The sequence below is a fragment of the Pristis pectinata genome, chromosome 41, assembly GCF_009764475.1.
Source record: "Pristis pectinata isolate sPriPec2 chromosome 41, sPriPec2.1.pri, whole genome shotgun sequence".
Taxonomy (NCBI): Eukaryota; Metazoa; Chordata; class Chondrichthyes; order Rhinopristiformes; family Pristidae; genus Pristis; species Pristis pectinata.
In genome coordinates, this window is record NC_067444.1 from 4,410,883 (window position 1) to 4,431,192 (window position 20,310).

Genomic DNA, 20,310 nt, shown 5'->3' on the forward strand with positions numbered 1-20,310 from the left:
CCGAGTCCATAGGACGCTCAAAGCAGCTGCACAGGTTGACTCTGTGGTTAAGAAGGAATATGGTGTATTTTCCTTCATCAATTGTGGAATTGAATTTAGGAGCCGAGAGGTAATGTTGCAGCTACATAGGACCCTGGTCAGACTTCACTTAAGAGTACTGTGCCCAGTTCTGATCACCTAACTACCGGAAGAATGTGGAAGCCCTAGAAATGGTGCAGAAGAGATTTAGAAGGACGTTGTCTGGATTGGGGAGCATGCCTTATGAAAACAGGTTGAGGGAACTCGGCCTTTTCTCCTTGGAGCGACGGAGGATGAATGGTGACCTGATAGAGGTGTATAAGATGAACAGAGGCGTTGATCATTTGGATAGTCAGAGGCTTTCCCCCACGGCTGAAATGGTTGCCACAAGAGGACACAGATTTAAGGTGCTGGGGAGCAGGTATAGAAGAGATGTCAGGGGTAAATTCTTTACTCAGAGAGTGTTGAGTGCGTGGAATGGGCTGCCGGCAACGATGGTGGAGGCGGATACGATAGAGTCTTTTCATATACTTTTGGATAGGTACATGGAGCTTAGAAAAATAGAGGGCTGTGGGTAAGCCTAGTAATTTCTGATGTAGGGATATGTTCGGCACAGCTTTGTGGGCAGAAGGGCCTGTATGTGCTGTAGGTTTTCTATGTTTCTATGTCTAGCTAAACCTAATAGCAGAGTTTGGCTTTCAGTAAAAACTGCTTGATGATAATTTTTAGCTGACGTATAACCGAATAATTGAAGATAATATTGACATCATTTTACCTGATCCTGCCTCAAATTATGACCTCATTCTGATAAGGATAACTACCGATTCCGATCTCTACTCCAGATTAGTCTTTAATCAGAGGCACCGGCATGCAATAAAATTCGCGTGAAGCCAACAGAGTAAAGAGTATGCAGGGCAATAATAAATACAAAAGTAAATAAAATGAGCGCAAGATAACAGAATGTGCAAATACAGCCGCGCAATCTGTAGCAGTGGAAATAAGTGCTAAAACCCCAACAGTTTACGATGTTTAGGGCGATGGTCAAAAGAGAACACAGATGTCAAAGTGACACCAAAATGAAACAGCAGTCACCAAGTAAAAGCCCGAATTAGAACACAGAACATACAACAGTACAGCACAAGACCAGGTCCTTCGGCCCACAATATTGCCAATGATGCCTAATGATGCCTAATTACATGAATCCTTTTTGCCGCCACATAGTCCATATTCCTCTATTCTCTGCATTTACGTCTCCCTATCTAAAACACAGAACATTACAGAACATATAAGATATGACAAGTTTCTTTGTTAGTCCCATATACATCGAAACACACAGTGAAATGCATCTTTTGCGTTGAATGTTCTGGGGGGCAGCCCGCAAGTGCCGCCACGCTTCCGGCTCCAACACAGCACACCCGCGACTTCCTAACCCCGTACGTCTTTGGAATGTGGGAGGAAACCGGAGCTCCCGGAGGAAACCCGCGCAGACACGGGGACAACGTACAAACTCCTTACAGACAGCGGCTGGAATTGAACCCAGGTCGCTGGCGCTGTAATAGCGTTACGCGAACCGCTACACTACCTTGCTGCCCGGTAGAACGTAGAACATTACAGCACCGTACAGGCCCTTCGGACCACAATGTTGTGTGGACATTTAATTCTGTTCCATCCAACCCTTTCCTCCCACATAGCCCCCCATTTCTCTATCATTCTTGTATATAAGTCTCTTAAATGTCCCAAATGTATCTGCTCCCACCACCTCTTCTGGAGGTTATCTAAGAGACTATAAAATGCCCCTACCATATCTGCTCCGACCACCACCCCCTAGTAACTCACTCCAGGCACTTACTGCTCTCTTGTGCAAAACGAAAGTTTGTCCTGCACATTCCTCCCCCCCCCCCCAACAACTTAAATGCATGCTCTAAGTTCACACAGGATGCAATGGCAATATGGAAACCCAACACGGAATCTGATCTTCAACCTACGAAATAGCAAGTTCCTATTCGAAAGTTGAAGCAATATTTGAATTGATAAGTTATTACAGTTACCCATACAAGAACAGGGGAATGAGGCGAAAGGTGCACATGGAATTCTGGGATGCGGTAACACAGTAGAACTTTCTGCAAATCGGACGGAAGTCTTTTTCTGCGAGGTTAAAGTTCTGTGGGGCTCTTGAAGATGGCATAAATGTAACCAATACGCGTTTCTTTTTTTTTTACAGTGGTTTTAACGGCTCGCTGGGGTGTTTGTCCAGGTTAGTGACAAATATTTTCCCTTAAAATAATGCAATAAATAAGGTTAGATATTTTTTCGCCGAAGATAATCAGGCGTCTTATTCTGTTGCCTTGTATATTGGCTATTCGATCGAGCTTATTGATTGCTGTAACATTTTTTACAATAACGTGCAAGAATTAATGTAGATCTGTGTCTGGCCATTCACCTCCCTTCTTCGTGAAGTCAGTATGGGGCATACTATTGGATATGTCCTTACTTTGTTTCGATGCACCCGCATTCTCAGTGCGGACTAGGCGGACAGATGCTTGTGAGGTCGACGATTTTCTTATTTTCTTCATGGATATCGAAGTGATTTCGATATGAGGGTGATGGAAGTCAGAGGTGTTGAAGGTGAGAAAAATTCATGCAAATTTCTTAGAACCATAGAAGAATACAGCACAATACAGGCCCTTCGGCCCACCATGTGGTGCCGACCTTTAAACCACGCGTAAGACTATATAACCCCATCTTCCAACATATCCCCCTATTTTAAATTCCTCCACATGCTTATCTAACAATCTCTTGAGTTCCGCCAACGTATCAGCCTCCACTACCACCCCAGGCAGCGCATTCCATGCACCAGCCACTCTCTGGGCGAAAAACCTCCTTCTGACATCTCTCTTGGTGATGTTGTTCCAAGTTTTTATTTATTACTTGCATTATTACGTTCACTTCGCTTAATTCTCGATCGGAATTCTAACCCTTTGCAGAATTGGAATTCGTTTATCATTGTCACATGTACCGAGGTTCAGTGAAAGACCTGCCTTGCATACCGTTCAATTCCGTAAAGTTGGTAACGTTAGTAGCAGATTTAAACAGCTAAACGTTTCATGTAAACGACTGACCCAACTTGTGCGTTCTTCATCCGAACATATTGGCACAATATATAATTCTAAATGGCAACAAACACACCTATTCGGTTTTGAAACTCTGTGGTTAAGAAGGCATATGGTGTATTCTCCTTCATCAATCGTGGAATAGAATTTAGGAGCAGGGAGGTATTGAGGCGGCTATATACAACCCTGGTCAGACCCAACTCGGAGTACTGTGCTCAGTTCTGCTCACCTCACTACAGGAAGAATGTGGAAGCCATAGAAAGGGTGCAGAGGAGATTTACAAGGATGTTGCTTGGGATGCGGAGCATGCCTTATGAAAGCAGGTTGAGAGAACTCGGCCTTTTCTCCTTGGAGAGACGGAGGATGAGGGGGGACCTGATAGAGGTATATAAGATGATGAGAGGCATTGATCGGGTGGATAGACAGAGGCGTTTTCCCTAGGGATGAAATGGTTGCCACAAGAGGACACAGGTTTAAGGTGCTGGAGTAGGTATAGAGGAGATGTCAGTGGTAAGTTTTTTACTCAGAGAGTGGTGAGTGCGTGGAACGGGCTGCCCGGCAACGGTGGTGGAGGCGGATACGATAGGGTCTTTTAAGACACTGTTGGATAGGTACATGGAGCTGAGAAAAATAGAGGGCTATGAGTAAGCCTAGTAATTTCTAAGATGGGGACATGTTCGGCACAGCTTTGTGGGCCGAAGGGCCTGCATTGTGCTGTAGGTTTTCTATGTTCTAAAACTTCAGATCACACTAAAAAAAATATAACGTATTGGTGTGAACCAGATGCTGAGTTTGTATTATGAACATGTTATCGTGATATCATCACTGCATTCTCTTGTAACCTTTGGCCTACTTTTGCGGAACTAGCACACATTCCTCCTCTCCCCCAGTCACCTGCTTTCCCCCTCTCACCTGGACGCCGATCACCTGAACTCACCTATCACATGCCTGCGTGTGCTCTTCCCCCTCCCCCACGTTCTTATTCTGGCTTCTGCCCGCTTCCTTTCCAGTCCTGATGCAGGGTCTCGGTCTGAAAGGTCGACTGTTTATTCCCCCCCCCCCCCCCCATAGATGCTGCCTGATCTGCTGAGTTCCTCCAGGTTTTTTGGTGTATTGGTCAAGATTCCAGCATCTCCAGGGTTTCTTGTGTCTCCGAAATAGTTCTATAAATTGAGGTACATGAATGATTTAATTCTCCTAAATACCAGAAATAGATTATAGTTTTCCCTGCTAGATATATTCTACTTCATTTTCATAGAAACATGGAAAACCTACAGCACAATTCAGACCCTTCGGCCCACAAAGCTGTGCCGAACACGTCTCTACCCTAGACATTACTAGGCTTACCCATAGCCCTCTATTTTTCTCAGCTCCATGTACCGATCCAACAATCTCTTAAAAGACCCTATCGTATCCGCCTCCACCACCGTTGCCGGCAGCCCGTTCCACGCACTCACCACTCTCTGAGTAAAAAACGTACCCCTGGCATCTCCTCTGTACCTGCTCCCCAGCACCTTAACCCTGTGTCCTCTTGTGGCTACCATTTCAGCCCCCGGGAAAAGCCTCTGACTATCCACACGATCAATGCCCCTCATCATCTTATACACCTCTATCAGGTCCCCCCTCATCCTCTGTCGCTCCAAGGAGAAAAGACCGAGTTCCCTCAACCTATTTTCATAAGTCATGATCCCAAATCCAGGAAACAAACTTGTAAATCTCCTCTGCACCCTTTCTATGGCTTCTACATCCTTCCTGTTGCGAGCCGACGACCGTATAACTGACATCCTGCGGAAACAACCTTTGAAAGGTAAACTTATCGAGAGCAACAAAACCATTCAGCTCCTCCCGAGTTGCAATATCCATAACACCTTGCCACGGTTTCAGACAATATTCAAACATATCTCAAGACAATTGTAGCATACCTTTTCAGCAAATAGAACACCTAACAACACCACAGAACAGGAACAGGCCCTTCGGCCCACGAGGTTGCGCCGCACTAGTGAAATCAGTAATCAAATGCCCAAGTAAACTAACCCCTTTTGCCGCCACAATCTCCATGACAATTTCCTGCACATTCGTGTGCCTATCTAAGAGCATGTTGAACGCTGACATCGTATTTGCCCCCACCACCACTCCTGGCAGAGCATTCCAGGCAACCACCACTCTCTGTGTAAAAACTTGCTCCACCCATCTCCTTTGAACTTACCCCATCTCACCTGAAATGCATGCCCTATGGAATCAGACACTTCAACCCTGGGGAAAAGATACTGACTGTCCACACCATCTCTGACTCTCGTAATCTCACAAACATCTATTAGTTCTCCCCTCCGCCTTCGCCGGTCTAGAGAAAACAACAAAGGTTTGTCCGATGTCTACTTATAAGCACATGCCCTCTAATCCAGGCAGCATCCTGGTGAACGTATTCGGCACCCCCCACAAAGTCTGGATATCCTTCCTGAAATGGGTAGAGCATAATTGAAGGAAAGGCTCCAGATGCGGCATAACGAAAATGATATAGATCTTGAACATAACTTCATGACTCTTGAACTGAATTCATTGACCAATAAAGGCAAGCATGTCATGTGCCTTCTTTACCAGCCTTTCAGGAAGTTATGGATTTGATGTGGACTTGACCTAGATAAGATTTCAGGAGAAGTCCTCCCTTAGCTTGTTGATAATTTTCGTAAATAGACGACACAGTCTCTGGTTGTTTCAATATTCCTGGCTGTTCACCATTTGAAAAACAAGAAGTCTTTCATATTTCACAGGTCACCATCTAGTAAGCACGTGTACCCCACACCGATATCAATATTTCATTTCATGACCCACTCAAAATCTACTGAAATCTGCAGAACCACAAACTGGCTCTAAATTCAGCTATTGGGAAGTTTATCCGTAAGCGTTCATTTATTCAGCAGTATATCTATGGCAATGGTTGAGGATCAGAATTTATGCGGGTGAGAGCACAGATCTGTTTTCCCTGGTTTCTGTCCTTGTCTAACCTGAGCAATTCACTATCCGCGCCAATAAATTGACAGAGTTTGCTTAACTTTAACTTCGGTCGAAAAGGTAAAGGCCAATGTGGGTTGCAGGGAAAGTCGGCAATATTGACCCAAAATTGGCTTGGCTATACGAGGCAGTGGATGATGGCAGAGGAAGGTTTGTGACTTGGTGCCTGTGACTATTGATACTCCACAGAGTTAGGTATCGTATGCCTGGCTATTTGTTATGTAGGTGAATGTTATTGATGTGGAAGGCGACACAGTCGTAGGCTACAGAATGATAGTTGGTGAAACGGGCTGAGAAAAAGGTATATATTCTGTATAAACACACACACACACACACACACACACACACACACACACACACACACAAACACACAAATATATATCCTGATATTTGTGAGGTGATGCATTTTGAAATGAGGTGCGTACATCCACCATGAGAGAGTTTTGAAGAACAGACTAAAGTCCTCCAAAGAACTTTGAAGGTGGCAGTGCGGATAGGTAACGCAGTTAATAAGGCATATAGGGCACTGGCATTAAAAACAAGAACAATGAAGTTGTTCCCCAACTTCATGAAATATTGGTCGGATGTCGGCTGTAATATTGCGTGGAAGTCACCACACCGTAGGAAAAGCTAATAATGCTGGACAGGGCGCAGCATTATGACATGGGTGGAGCGTTTTGCTCACGAGGGGAGACTGAAGAGGTTAAATGTGTTTTCCCCAGAACGAAATGGGTTAAATGGGGACATTACTGAGGTATCTAAACGATGAGGTTTATAGATCGTGGAGACGGATTTGACCGGGGCAAGTCATGTCTTACAAACCTGACTGAGCTTTTTGAGGAGGTAACGAGTATGGCTGTTTGACAGTGAACAGTGGATGCTTGCCACGTATACGTTGCTAAGTCATTGAACAAGATCCCTCATGGAAGGCTGATCCAGAGGATTACGATGCAAGGGATTCATGGCGACTTTGATGACAATATAGGTGGGTTGCTTATTAAGTTAGCAAACAACAAAGAGCAGTTGCGGACGCTGAAGGTGGTTACAGGAGACAGCAGAATATATTTCAGATATATTTGTGCATACATGCATATATCTGCACGTACTGTAGAGATGCATATAGGTTGAGGGGTGACCTGACTGAACTGTATAAGATATGAAAGGCCAATGTAGGGTAGATGGTCAGAGCCTTTTTTTTCCGGGATGGAAATGTCAAATACTGGAGGACATATCTTTAACGTGGAAGAAATGGGCCCTTTGCAGCACAGAAATGGGCCCGTTGACTCACTGATTCGGCACTGATAATCAGCTAGTCATTTACTCTGATCCTACATTAATACATTAAGGGGGGAACGATTAACGGATGCAAGTTCTTCAGACCGTGAGTGGTCGGTGCCTGGAACTCGCAGCCAAAGGAGTTAGTATAAGTATTTCGACAGGCTCATATCCAGGTGGAGAAAGTTAGGATAAAGGCCTTGTGCAGGCGGGTGGGTTATTTTAACACTGACCATATGGTCAGTACAGGTATTATGTGTCGGAGGGCCTGTTGTGGTGATGTACTGTTGTATGGTCTATGATATATTTCTAATATTCTATGTCCTGTGATACGCTTCTTTCCTTTGTATGCTCCATCGAAACAAATTTCGCTTTTTTTGTGTGCTTGCAGATCCATTTAGTAAACCGGTTCTACGTGTTGACCGTGTGGATAGAGTATATCTGAGAAATGAAATGGTAACTTTCACTTGTTCATCCTCCTGTGAGTTGCCAGTCTACCACTTTCATCCCGATAAAGGGCAACGTCGTGTCAATGCAAAAGCTATTTCCGGTGTTCCTTGCAGGGAGAAATTTCTGGTTGAATTGACCTCTACTGGGTCAGAGGAATACTTCTGTTATTATTACAGAAATGTGTCGCAGAAATGGAGAAGATCCGAGCGAAGTGAACCGGTCACGATAACGGTCCTGGGCGAGTTTCATTTTTCTGCCGATCTCAGAATATTGTTACGTACCATCAAACATAGAAACACAAGGAGCCACTTTCAAATGTTAGAATCTATTTAATACTAACTACTTGTAATAATGAGAATTAAAAACGTTAGGTATTAAATATTGACCACAAGATAAACCAGAAGTGTGTGTGTGTGTGTGTGTGTGTGTGTGTGTGTGTGTGTGTGTGTGTGTGTGTGTGTGTGTGTGTGTGTGCGCGCGCGCGTGGAGGGGGGGGGGCAAGTTCCCAAACCCCCACGTCGAGGAACAGTTCTCAAATTTCAGTTCAGCGAGTCATGAAGCAATACGATGAGCAAAGGCTTCTTGAAACTACAGTAGAATGTAGAGAGAATGAATTTACGAAATCCACAAGTTTCACGATGGAACCCATACGGCGCCTCACTCACCGAAGATCTCTATTGTTTTGTTCCGAAGTATCTGTCACAACGAGGGCACTCGATGCGTGTCCGCCCACAGATATACCTACTTTCCAGTACAGGTTAACGACAAAGTGGACTTCACAGATTGCTCCATAAATCCATACGTGGATTGTAGTGACAGACACAGCTATTGTTCTTCATCCATAGATACAGAGACCGGCAGTCAGTGCCACCTACTCTCTCTCTCACTTCGTCTCTCTGTGCAGCTGCCACTACGCTCCAGTTATAGTCTTTTCTTCACTCGCAGTAGTCAGACATAACCATACACACACAAACACACACTACTACACTGCCCTCCAGGTGCTTTAAAAGGGACACTCACCAAGTAGCAACATGGCTCGTAACACCTCCCCCTAAAAGAAAAATGTTGATCTGCAAGAGCAAATCTTTAAACTGCGTATACAATTATTAAAGAAATGCGTTACTATTAACATATTTCATGATTATATAAAATTACATTAGTAAAGATACATTTCCCAATTAACAGCTGTAAATGCTATTGCCGACTGCGTTCAACGTGAGCTATCATGAGATCACAACCTGGAAAAATTAAGCTCCAATTTAACCATTCTCTAACATATATTCAATCTCTTGGTCAAAAAGTTCACTCTTTTCTACATTCATTCGATATGGGTGTTGCTTTATCGGTTCTGCATCTCCAAAATCAACATAATGATAAGCTTCTGTGAGGTGATGTTGCATAAACTTGTATCGTGGCACTTTGTAACAATGGAGGATGTCATAGCAGATAGATCAGAATGGGAGTGGAATGCGGAAGATAAATGCCAAGCAGCACAGCATGAAATGGAGGTTGATTCCTGCGGAATAGTACACCTCGGGAGATGAAATTTAAATGAGGAATACAAGATTAACGGCAGGACTCTCAGCAGTGTGGAGGAACAGAGGGATCTTGGGGTCCACATCCATAGATCCCTCAAAGTTGCCGCGCAGGTCGATAAGGTTGTTTAGAAGGCGTATGGTGTGTTGGCCTTCATTAATCGGGGGACTGAGTTCAAGAGCCGCGAGGTGATGTTGCAGCTCTGTAGAACTCTGGTCAGACCACACTTGGAGCATTGTGTTCAGTTCTGGTCGCCTCTTTATAGGTAGGATGTAGAAGCTTTAGAGAGGGTGTAGAGGAGATTTAGATAAGATAGGATGCCTTTATTTGTCACAAGTACATCAAAACACATAGTGAAATGCATCTTTTGCGTAGAGTGTTCTTTGGGCAGCCCTCAAGCGTCGCCAGGCTTCCGGCACCAACATAACATGCCCACAACGTCCTAACCTGTACGTCTTTGGAATACGGGAAGAAACCGGAGCACCCGGAGGAAAACCACGCATTCGCACGGGAGGGAGCGTGTACAAACTCCTTACAGACAGCGGCCGGAATTGAACCAGGATGTTGCCTGGATTGGAGAACATGTCTTATGAGGACAGTTTGAGTAAGCTAGGACTTTTCTCTTTGGAGAGAGGGAGGATGAGGGGTGACTTGACAGACGTGTACAACATGATAAGAGGCATATGTAGAGTGGACAGTCAGAGACTTTTTCCCGTGGACAATGGCTAACATGAGGGGACATAATTTTAAGGTGATTGGAGGAAGGTATAAGCTGGATGTCAGGGGTCAGTGTTTTTACACAGAGAGTGGTGGGTACATGGAACGCACTGCCGGCAGAGGCTTTGGGAGCAGTTTCCTTAGGGTCATTTAAGAGGCTCTTGGATAGACACATGAATGACAGAGAAATGTGGAGATATGTGGGAGGGAAATGTTAGATGTATCTTAGAATAGAATAAAACGTCGGCACTGCATTATGGGCCGAAGGACCTATACTGTGTTTTAATATTCTATGTTCTAATGAGCACACGTGGTCTGTAGAAGTGTCACCCAATTTGTGTTTGGTTTATCCGGTGTGGAATCGATAAAACTATAAACACCAAGTGCAGTGCTCTAGATTAGCAAAGAGCAAGTGAAGTACTGTTTGGACAGTTTGGGTCCATATCTTGTGAAAGGACAGGTTTGCACTTTCGGCGATTTCATCCGAAGGTACCAAAGGACGGAAAGTACTAAGTGGTGCAGAAAGTGCGGACAAGGAGGTGGCGAAAGCAGCGATGTCTTCGGATTTTGTTTAAAGGGAGCTGAGGGTAAAGTGCCTCGGAGAGGAGTCTAGTTGGATCTGACAGAAATTGGAAAGGATGATCTGGCGAACGCGGAGGCCGGTCGGTGAAACGTGAGGACCAGGAGAAATCTGCCTTGCTTAGTCCAGGAATGGGCAGGGTGAGAACAAAATTGGTGGAAGATGATGAGATGCGGTGAAGAGATCTATCCATTATAGTACAGGGGAAGCCACGGTTCAGGAAGATGAGATGAAACTCAGAAGCAGCTAATTCAAATCGGTGCTACACCCTTGTCTGTTGTGCAACAATAGTAGGTGACAAGGGGTAAACGACTTGGGCACGTGATTGAAATGAATTTACATACATAGCGGGTATGTCGTGAGGAGACAGGAAATAACTTCAGCAGCAAGGCCGCTTCCTGATTAGGACATTTAATAAGGACAGTTAAGATACTTTCACAGAGCGCTTGTAATCAAATCTTAACAATGCGCCATTTGCAAAGATGGACTGCGGCCGTTGTCCCAAAGATTACAAGGCGTTAAACTGGAAGAAACAACTTAACAGGAGAAGAGAGGCAAATGGGAGGATTGGTTACGGATTCGATAGAAGAGCCAATGCACTGAACAGCAGAAAGAACTGCGGCAGAGATGATTTACACCTAAACTTATCAATTTATTCCTCAAAGTCTTCAGGGCCACACATACGTGTGGGAGCGATGTGTTGGAGAATCATCATGTGAATTGATGTGCAGAGAGATGTTGTGGGGCAAGTCCACAGCTCCCAGAAAGAGAAACGCAAATAGATAGGGCGGTAAAGAAGGCTTACAGAATACTTGCCGCTATCAATTTGGACATTTAGTATAACTGTCTGGAAATCATTATACAGTTCTATGAAAGGCTACATCTGGAGTATTGCATACACTTTCGGTCGCCGTTATACAGGAAGGATGCAGAGGATTTTCAGACGGTGTCGGATGGTTCATTGGAATGTTGCCTGGATTAGCGAATGTCAGCTTTAAGCAGAGTTTGGACAAACTTGCGTTGTTTTCTTTGGAGCGTCGTAGTTTGAGGGGCCACCTGATATAAGTGTAAAATTCTGACAGATAGGGTACGTAATCAGAGTCTTTGTTCCCCGTGTGGAAATGCCAAATACCAGACAATATGCATTGCTGGTGAGGGTGGCGGAGTTAAAGATATGCGGGGTAAGATTTTATAAATGATGTAGTAGGTGCCAGCAAACGCGCTGCCAAGGGAAGTGGTGTAAACACATACGGTAGTGTTGTTGAGGATGCATCTCAACGGCAGATAGAGAGGTTGATAATGGATCAATGTTAACCTTGAGGAGGCAGATAGGATTAGTTTAACTTCTCATCATTGTCGGCACAGAGCATGGATGGAAGGGCATGTTACTGTGATATACTGTTCAAAGTTCGATGTTCTCCATGTCTTCTTGGGTGGATAGTATAATCATCAATAGGGTGGGTAGTATAATCACTGCTAGGGTGGGCAGTATAATCTCCGAGAGGGTGGGTTGTATAATCACTGATAGGGTGGATAGCATAACCACTGATAGGGTGGGTAGTATAATCACCGATACGTTGGGTAGCATATTCACTGATAGGGTGGGCTGTATAATCACTGATAGGGTGGGTGGTGTAATCACTGATAGGGTTGGTAGTATAATCACTGGCCAAGTGGGTAGCATAATCACTGATAGGGTTTGTCGTATAATCACTGATAGTGTGGATTGTATAATCACCGATACGGTGGGTAGTTTTATCACTGGCAGTGTGGGTAGTATCATCACTGACAGCGTGTGTGCAAATATAAACAACAAACAAACGTTGGACGAACCCGATGAGTCAAGCAGCATCTGTGGAGGGTAAAGTAGTAAAGTCCAGGTTGTGGGTCAGGAAACTGCATGGAGAGCAGGCTATATGAGCAGTAAATGTTCCAAGGTCATGTAAGGCACTCCCCTGCTTTTGTTCACACACACACACACACACACACACACACACACACACACACACACACACACACACACACACACACACACACACACACACACACACACACACACACATAAAGCGCCCCCTCCACACACATCGGGGGACACCAAATTACGACGTTATTGGACAGGGGTTAGGGACAGTTAATTGGGAGCGGCTGCTATCGGGTGTTCCCCGAAGAGATTCCGAAGACATACGGGTTGGGAAGCTGTGGGATGCTACGTTGGCGCCGGAAGCGTAGCGACACTTGAGGGCTGCTCCCAGAACACTCTACGCAAAAGATGCATTTCACTGTGTGTTTCGATGTACAGGTGATTAATAAGAAAATCTTATCTTATCTTGATGGGACCTTGGATGATGAGGGTTGTTATGAACTCAGTCAAAAAAGAAAAGGAAACGTATAGTAAGGTTTCGGAATCTTTCATTAGACAAGGCCTGGAGTAACACAGAGCTGGCAGGAAAGAGGTCCAACAGGGAATCATTTGAGGCCAGAAAGCCCATGTAAAGAGCAAGGGAAGTAGGATTAAAGGGAATCCCAAGGCATTTTGTTCTTGCATTAAAAAGAAAAGGATAACGATATGGAGGGTAGGACCGCTCTGGGATAAAGGTGGGAAGCTAAGCTTCGAGGTTAGAGAATGCGCGCGGGATACTGCAGGCCGGGCAGTGTAGGGGCTAGCGGAACGCTTTACAGCGCCAGCGGCCCTGGTTCAATTCCGGCCGCTGTCAGTGAGGAGTTTGCATGTTCTTCCCCCTGTGTGTTTTCGTGTGTGCATGGCGTTGTGCGGGGCAGGTCATGTTTAACAAACTTGATTGAGTTTTTTAAGGATGTAACAAGTGTGGTTGATGAAGGTCAGGCAGTGGGCGTTGCCTGCATTGGCGTTTGTTGTGCATTTGACAAATTCGCTGATCCAGAACTTTAAGAAGGACGGGATGCCCGGTAGATTCAGAATCGTCTTGCCCCATAACAGAAAGAGCGTCGTGGTGAAAGGGTGTTATTCTAGCTGGAGGTGATTGATCAGCAGTGTTCCGCAGGGATCGGTGCTGGGGCCTCTGTTTTTGGCGATATGTTATTTGGATGAAAATACAGATGGGTGGGTTACGAAGTTTGCAAGCGACGTGACGTTCAGGGAGCTGTGGACAGTGCAGCGGGCTGTCAAATAACACAGCGAAAATATATCAGTTGCTGTTCTGGGCGGAGAAATGGCAGATAGTGCTTAATGCGATCAAGCCTGAGGTGTTGTACTCTGGGTGGTCTAATGTCAGGGCACTGTTTACAGTTAATATTCGGCACGGTAGTGTAGCGGTTAGCGTGACTCTATTACAACGCCAGCGACCCGGCTTCAATTCCCGCCGCTGCCTGTAAGGAGTTTGTACGTTCTCCCCCCTCCCCCACGTGTGTCTGCGTGGGTTTCCTCCAGGTGCTCCGGTTCCCTCCCACATTCCAAAAACGTACGGGTTAGGAAGTTGTGGGCCTGCTGAGTTGGCACCAGAAGAATGCGACACTTGCGGGCTGCCCCACCCCCCTATCACTCCAGGCAAGAGGTGCATTTCACTGCGTGTTTCGATGTACGTGTGACTAATAAAGACATCTTATCTTAAAATCTCCTCTGCACTCTTTTCAGCAGAATGTTTCCCGCAGCAGTATGATCAAAACTGAACAGAATGGTCCAGATGCGGCCTCAACGACGTCCTGTACAAATGCAACATAACGTCCCAACTTCTATACTCGGTGCCCTGTCCTCGCCGATGACGGCCAGCGTGCCAAATGCCTTCTTCACCCCTCTGTCTACCTGCGATGCCACTTTCAGTGTACTGTGTACATGTACTCCGAGAGCCCTCTGTTCCGTTGCATTCCCCTCGGTCCTACAATTCACTGTGAAAGCCCAACCCCAGTTTGAGTTTCTAAAAATGCAACACCTCACACTCATCGTAATTAAACTCCACCTGTCAATCATCTTCCCATCAACTTAATCTTTTATCAAACGACGGGCAACAGAAAGAATTTTCTTTCTGTCTCTGCAGATCGTCCGGAGAAACCACAGCTGTCAGCAGACCGAGAAGATAGAACATATATGTCAGGTGAAGAGGTGAATTTTACCTGTGGCACAACCCAACCTGTATACCCGAACAACAGTTTTGTCCTGTACAGAGCCGAAATACCTCTTTCATCAAAACCCAGAGATAGATCATGGGAATACGGGGTCACGTTTACCATCACGGTCTCCAGCTCTGGGTCAGAAGATTACTGCTGTGTTCAGATGAGCCCGGTGTCTGGGAGAAACGCATCCTCAGAGAAGAGCGAACCAGTGAATATAACGGTAGTGGGTAAGTTTTATGTTTCGGTATCTGTATTGGTATATTATTGTACAGTACACACACACACACACACACACACACACACACACACACACACACACACACACACACACACACACACACACCCTGCACCCTGTTTTCTTCTCCCTTTGTTTACCCTCTGCATCTGTCCCATCCTGCGACAGTAGAGTGAAAAACTTGTCTTGCATACTGTACATACAGATCCATTCATTACAGAGTGCATTGAGGTATGACAGGGTAAAAATAACAGCAGAGTACAGAGTGAGGTGTCATAGCTACAGGGAAATGCATTTCAGGTAGAAAATAAGGTGCAAGGTCATAAAAATGTAGATTTTGAGGTCAAGAGTTCATCTCATCGTATTAGGGAACCGTTCAATAGTCTTACACAGCGGGATAGAAGCTGTCCTTGAGCCTGGTAGTATGTGCCCTCAGGCTCCTGTATCTTCTGCCTGATGGAAGAGGAGAGAAGAGAGAATGACCCGGGTGGGTGGGGTTTTTGATTATGCTGGCTGTTTCACCAAGCCAGAGAGAGGTATAGGCAGAGTCCATGGAGGGGAGGCTGGTTTCCCGGATGTGCTGGGCTATTGTCCACAACTCTCTACGGTTTCTTGCGGAGCCGGGCAGAGCAGTTGCTATACCAAGCCGTGATGCATCGGATATGATGCTTTCTATGGGTGCAACGATAAAAGCTGGTTAGTGTCAAAAGGGAACATGCCAAATTTCTTTAGTCTCCAAAGGAAGTGGAGGAGCTAGTGAGCTTTCTTGGCCGTGGCGTCTACGCTGTTGGACCAGGACAGGCTGTTGGTGATGTTCATTCCAAGGAACTTGAAGCTCTCAACCCTCTCAACCTCAGCATAATTGATGTAGAAAGGTGCATGTACACAGCCCCTTTTCCTGAAGTTAATGACCAGCTCTTTTGCCATAATAGAGACCGAACAACACTGGACCTTCAGTTGGGAAATGAGGTGGGACGATGGAGTGAAGTGTCAGTGGGGGAGAACTTTGGATCAGCGACCAAAATGTGGCTAAGCCTAACTTGATGGCATTGGTACTGGTTTATTATTGTCATTTGTACCGAGGTCCAGTGAAAAATTGTCTTGCATACCGATCGTACAGGTCAATTCATTACACAGTGCGGTTACATTGAGTTAGTACAGAGTGCATTGAGGTAGTACAGGTAAAAACAATAATAGTGCAGAGTAAAGTATCGCAGCTACAGAGAAAGTGCAGTGCAGTTGGACAATAAGGTACAAGGTCACAACAAGGCAGATTGTGATGTCAAGTGTCAATCTCATCGTCGCAAAGAACCGTTAAATAGTTTTATCACAGTGGGACAGAAGCTGTCCTTAAGCCTGGCAAAGGATGATTGGCGGAACCGGTTTGCAGGTAAAATGGACAACGGACAAGAGGAAGACCTTCAACAGGAAGATAAGGAGAGTTCAGGAACAGCAAGTTCCCGTTAAGAAGGACAGGGCTATCAGGGTCAGGAAATACTTGTCAACGAGGGACACAGAGGCAGTGGTGCGGAAAAAAACACGTTAGCTACGCACAGCTGTGGATCAGATGAATCTTCTCAAGAATGAAAGGAAAGTAGGACTACACGAGAAGGAAAGCACGACGGAAAAAAGAGAACAGGACATAGCTCTGGCAGGTAAAACTTCTGATAGTTGGAAAAACACGATGATACTGGAGGAACTCAGCAAGCCAGGCAACATCCGTGGAGAAATGCAGGCGGTCAACGTTTCGGGTCAGGACCCTTCTTCAGGACTGAAGATAGGAAAAGGTTAAGCTCAATACATGGGAGGGAAAAGCAGAGCAGTGATAGGTGGACAAAAGAGGGGCGGTGGGGTGGGAACGAGGCGGTGATAGGTAGCTGAATGTAAGAGATAGCGATAGGCAGTTGCAGGGGAAGGGGAGAGCAGATCTATTGGGGGATGTGTCAAAGATAAGTAGAAGAAAAGGCTAGGAAAACTTAATCATCAAAAAGGTGGGGAGTATAATCACTGATAGGGTGCGTGGTAAAATCACCGATTGGGTGGGTACTGTAATCACCGATAGGGCGGCAAGTATAATCACTGATGGGGTGGGCAGTTTCATCCTTGATAGAGTAGTTAGTGTCTCAACAGCAGGGTGAGGATCATAATCACTTGTAGTGTGGGTAGTATGATCTCGATAGGGTGTGTAGTATAATCAATGACAGGGTTGGTAGGATAATTACTGAGAGGGTGGGTTGTATAATCACCTATAGGCTGGGTATTGTAATCAACGATAGGGTGTGTTGTATATTCTGTGATAGGCTTGGTAGCTGAATCACTGAGATGGTGGGTGGTATAATCACTGATAGGGTGGGTTGTATAATCACTGCTAGGGTGGGTAGTATAATCACTGCTAGGGTGGGTAGTATAATCACTACTAGGGTGGGTAGTATAATCACTGCTAGGGTGGGGAGTATAATCACTGATAGGGTGGGTTGTATAATCACTGATGCAGTGGGTAATATAATCACAGCACTTGATCGATATAATTTATCCTCTCCATTCAATTTTCACCTGTTTGTTACCCTGGTGTAAGCACTACAACAAAGTGGAGAGTTTGGAATTGCCTTCAATCTGCTGACAGAATATTGACGTTCTGCTCTATGTTACCGCAGTTTGACTAACTGCTACGGTTATTGCTAATAGAGAAGTGAATACGAGTACTACACTTTCTCCACGATAAAACTTTCCATATCAAAATCCATATAGGCACATTCATGAATTTACGGCATAGAACTATGCGAACAAAAAGGTAATTTTACTTTAAGAATCAAGGTGGTAGAGTGTCAATGCCTTGATGAAATCTCCGTCAAGGGAAGGAACTGGGCTCTTCATTACAACACCTATTAACAATGATTGTAACTGGGCAAAGGGGCATCGCAGAAAAGAATTACCTGTGCAGAGATTTGCAATTTTTGTTCAAATAAACTGCGTTGAATGTTCTCACAGTTGATCCACGAGATTAGCATTTGGCAAAGTCTCAGCAAGAGAACACGAGAAAGACGGAGGTTGAGGGCAATAGTTTTTAAAATAATATCGTCAGAACGCACTTTCGTGAAGGCAATGTTCCATTTTCGCAGTAAAGTTAGACTCAAGCGTTGCAGGCAGCGGGAAGCAGAAACCATATGGCATGTTGACCTGTTTTACAATGGAACAGAAATCAGTCAAACATGACGATCCATAGACAACAATCCGTGTCACTCGATATCCGTTTACATTTGTTACGAACGTTTAAGCATACCTTAATATATTTTTGAGAATAAAGTGTTAGATGGTTCCTCTCAATGATTCCTTGATAGAAAATATCCAAAATTACCAGTTGATTGAAGGAAAACAATAGATCGCTCTTAAATCAAAGTTGACTCTGCTGAATCATATTATTGCTTTCTTGGCTCTTGTTTTTTTTTCCCCTGTCCACTATAATACCTTTTGCAGTTTGTTCTGGGCACTGTAAAGAATTGCGAACTGCAATTCTTTATAGTTCCGCAAATGTAAAGAATTGCGCACGTGTTATCACTGTACCATTGCACTGTTTGCGCTTGTTGACCCTCAGCGCTGTTACCCTTTTAAAGACAGTCTACACGATGCCCCTGTTAAATTCCACCAGCTATACTCCCGCAGAGTTTTCCCGCCTCTTTTTTTCCTTGCCACGTGTTGCACTATTCCGATTTTCCGTAAAACTTCGGCTTTTAACCCATAGTCACGTTATGATTTCCAGAAGCAGATTAATTTGAAGGGGTCTTCATTGTTGTCTTCCTTGGATTTACAGTTCTACCCACACCCAGGATAGTGGTTGATTTCACCACCGTTGTTCGGGGTGCAGACGTCACACTTAACTGTGAAAGCTGGCAGAAAATCTCAGTCAAAACATTTTACTTTTACCACAACGAGGGATTAATTTACTCTGCTCCCAAGTCTACCGCTGCATGGGGCAATTCAGCCACCTTCACCATCAAGAACATGGATGACAATAAGAGCGGGAGCTACAATTGCACTTATGAGGTTGAGAAGAATGGAAGGCGTCTGACCTCGGCGTGGAGTAATTCTGTGCATTTATCTGCAACAGGTGAGTAAATCTCAAACAGCCATGTGGATTAAATTTATCCTCTGTGATATTGTTTTCGCAAAGTATCCTATCCCGTGTAAGTTATTTAGTTCCATTGAAGTCAATCGATTAATCTTCAGGCTTCTGAAGTGCACAACCGATCCAACGGCTTGGCCGATGGAGTTAAATAATATGAAATATTCGGTCTGCAGCAACTGTGTACATTTTAACGGTTGCAACTTCGGCAGGTGTCCTCTCACTGCTCAGAGAAAAGGGAACAGAGAGTTGGTTGCTTTGCAACGTCGCTTCGTTGCACCCTGGTGTCTATTCCGTTTCCAAGTATTGACGTTTTAGATGAGGTGTGAAAATAGTCAAACTTGGCACAGTCGCTTATTCGGCGCTTTCTGCCAATTGCCATTAAACACTTCCTTCCAGCTGCACGCTTTATCGTAGAATCGTAGAACAGTACAACACAATTCAGGCCCTTCGGCCCACAATATTGTGCCGACCTTTAAACCTCGCCTAGGACTATCTAACCCCTTCCTCCCACAAATCCCTCTATTTTAAATTCATCCATATGCTTATCTGGCAATGTCTTGAATATGGCCAACGTACCTGCCTCTACCACCACCCCAGGCAGCCCATTCCATGCCCCAACCACCCTTTGGGTGAAAAGCCTTTCTCTGATATCTCTCTTGAACTTCCCACCCATTACCTTAAGGCCATTCCCTCTTGTATTGAGCATTGGTGCCCTGGGAAAGAGGCGCTGGCTGTCCACTCTATCTATTCCTCTTAATATTTTGAACACCTCTATCATGTCTCCTCTCATCCTCCTTCTCTCCAAAGAGTAAAGCCCAAACTTCCTTAGTCTCTCCTCATAATGCATACTCTCTAAACCAGGCAGCACCCTGGTAAATCTCCTCTGCACCATTTCCAACGTTTTCACATCCTTTCTGTAATGAGCCGACCAGAACTGGACACAGTACTCTAAGTGTGGTCTAACCAGAGTTTTGTAGAGCTGCATCATTACCTCGCGGCTCTTTAACTCGATCCTACGACTTATGAAAACTTACATCCCATAAGCTTTTTTAACTACCTTATCCACCTGTGAGGCAACTTTCAGGGATCTGTGGATATGGACCCCGCTCCCCCACCCCCCCCCCCAGATCCTTCTGCTCCTCCACACTGCCCAGAATCCTGCAATTAACTT

At 45.0% G+C, this 20,310-nt stretch overlaps 1 protein-coding gene across 2 annotated transcripts in view; it reads left to right on the forward strand.

Moving 5' to 3' along the window:
* The window catches only part of LOC127587592 (immunoglobulin superfamily member 1-like), a 73,943-nt gene that overhangs the window by 22,307 nt on the left and 31,326 nt on the right, over positions 1-20,310 (forward strand). The window contains exons 2-4 of one of the 2 annotated variants that reach the window (XM_052046002.1): positions 2,240-2,272; positions 14,706-15,008; positions 18,825-19,121. In XM_052046002.1, coding sequence (XP_051901962.1) covers positions 2,240-2,272; positions 14,706-15,008; positions 18,825-19,121 — 633 coding nt within the window. Of the gene's footprint in view, positions 1-2,239; positions 2,273-7,832; positions 7,869-14,705; positions 15,009-18,824; positions 19,122-20,310 lie in introns of those variants that run through there. The other variant, XM_052046003.1, reaches the window with a different exon arrangement.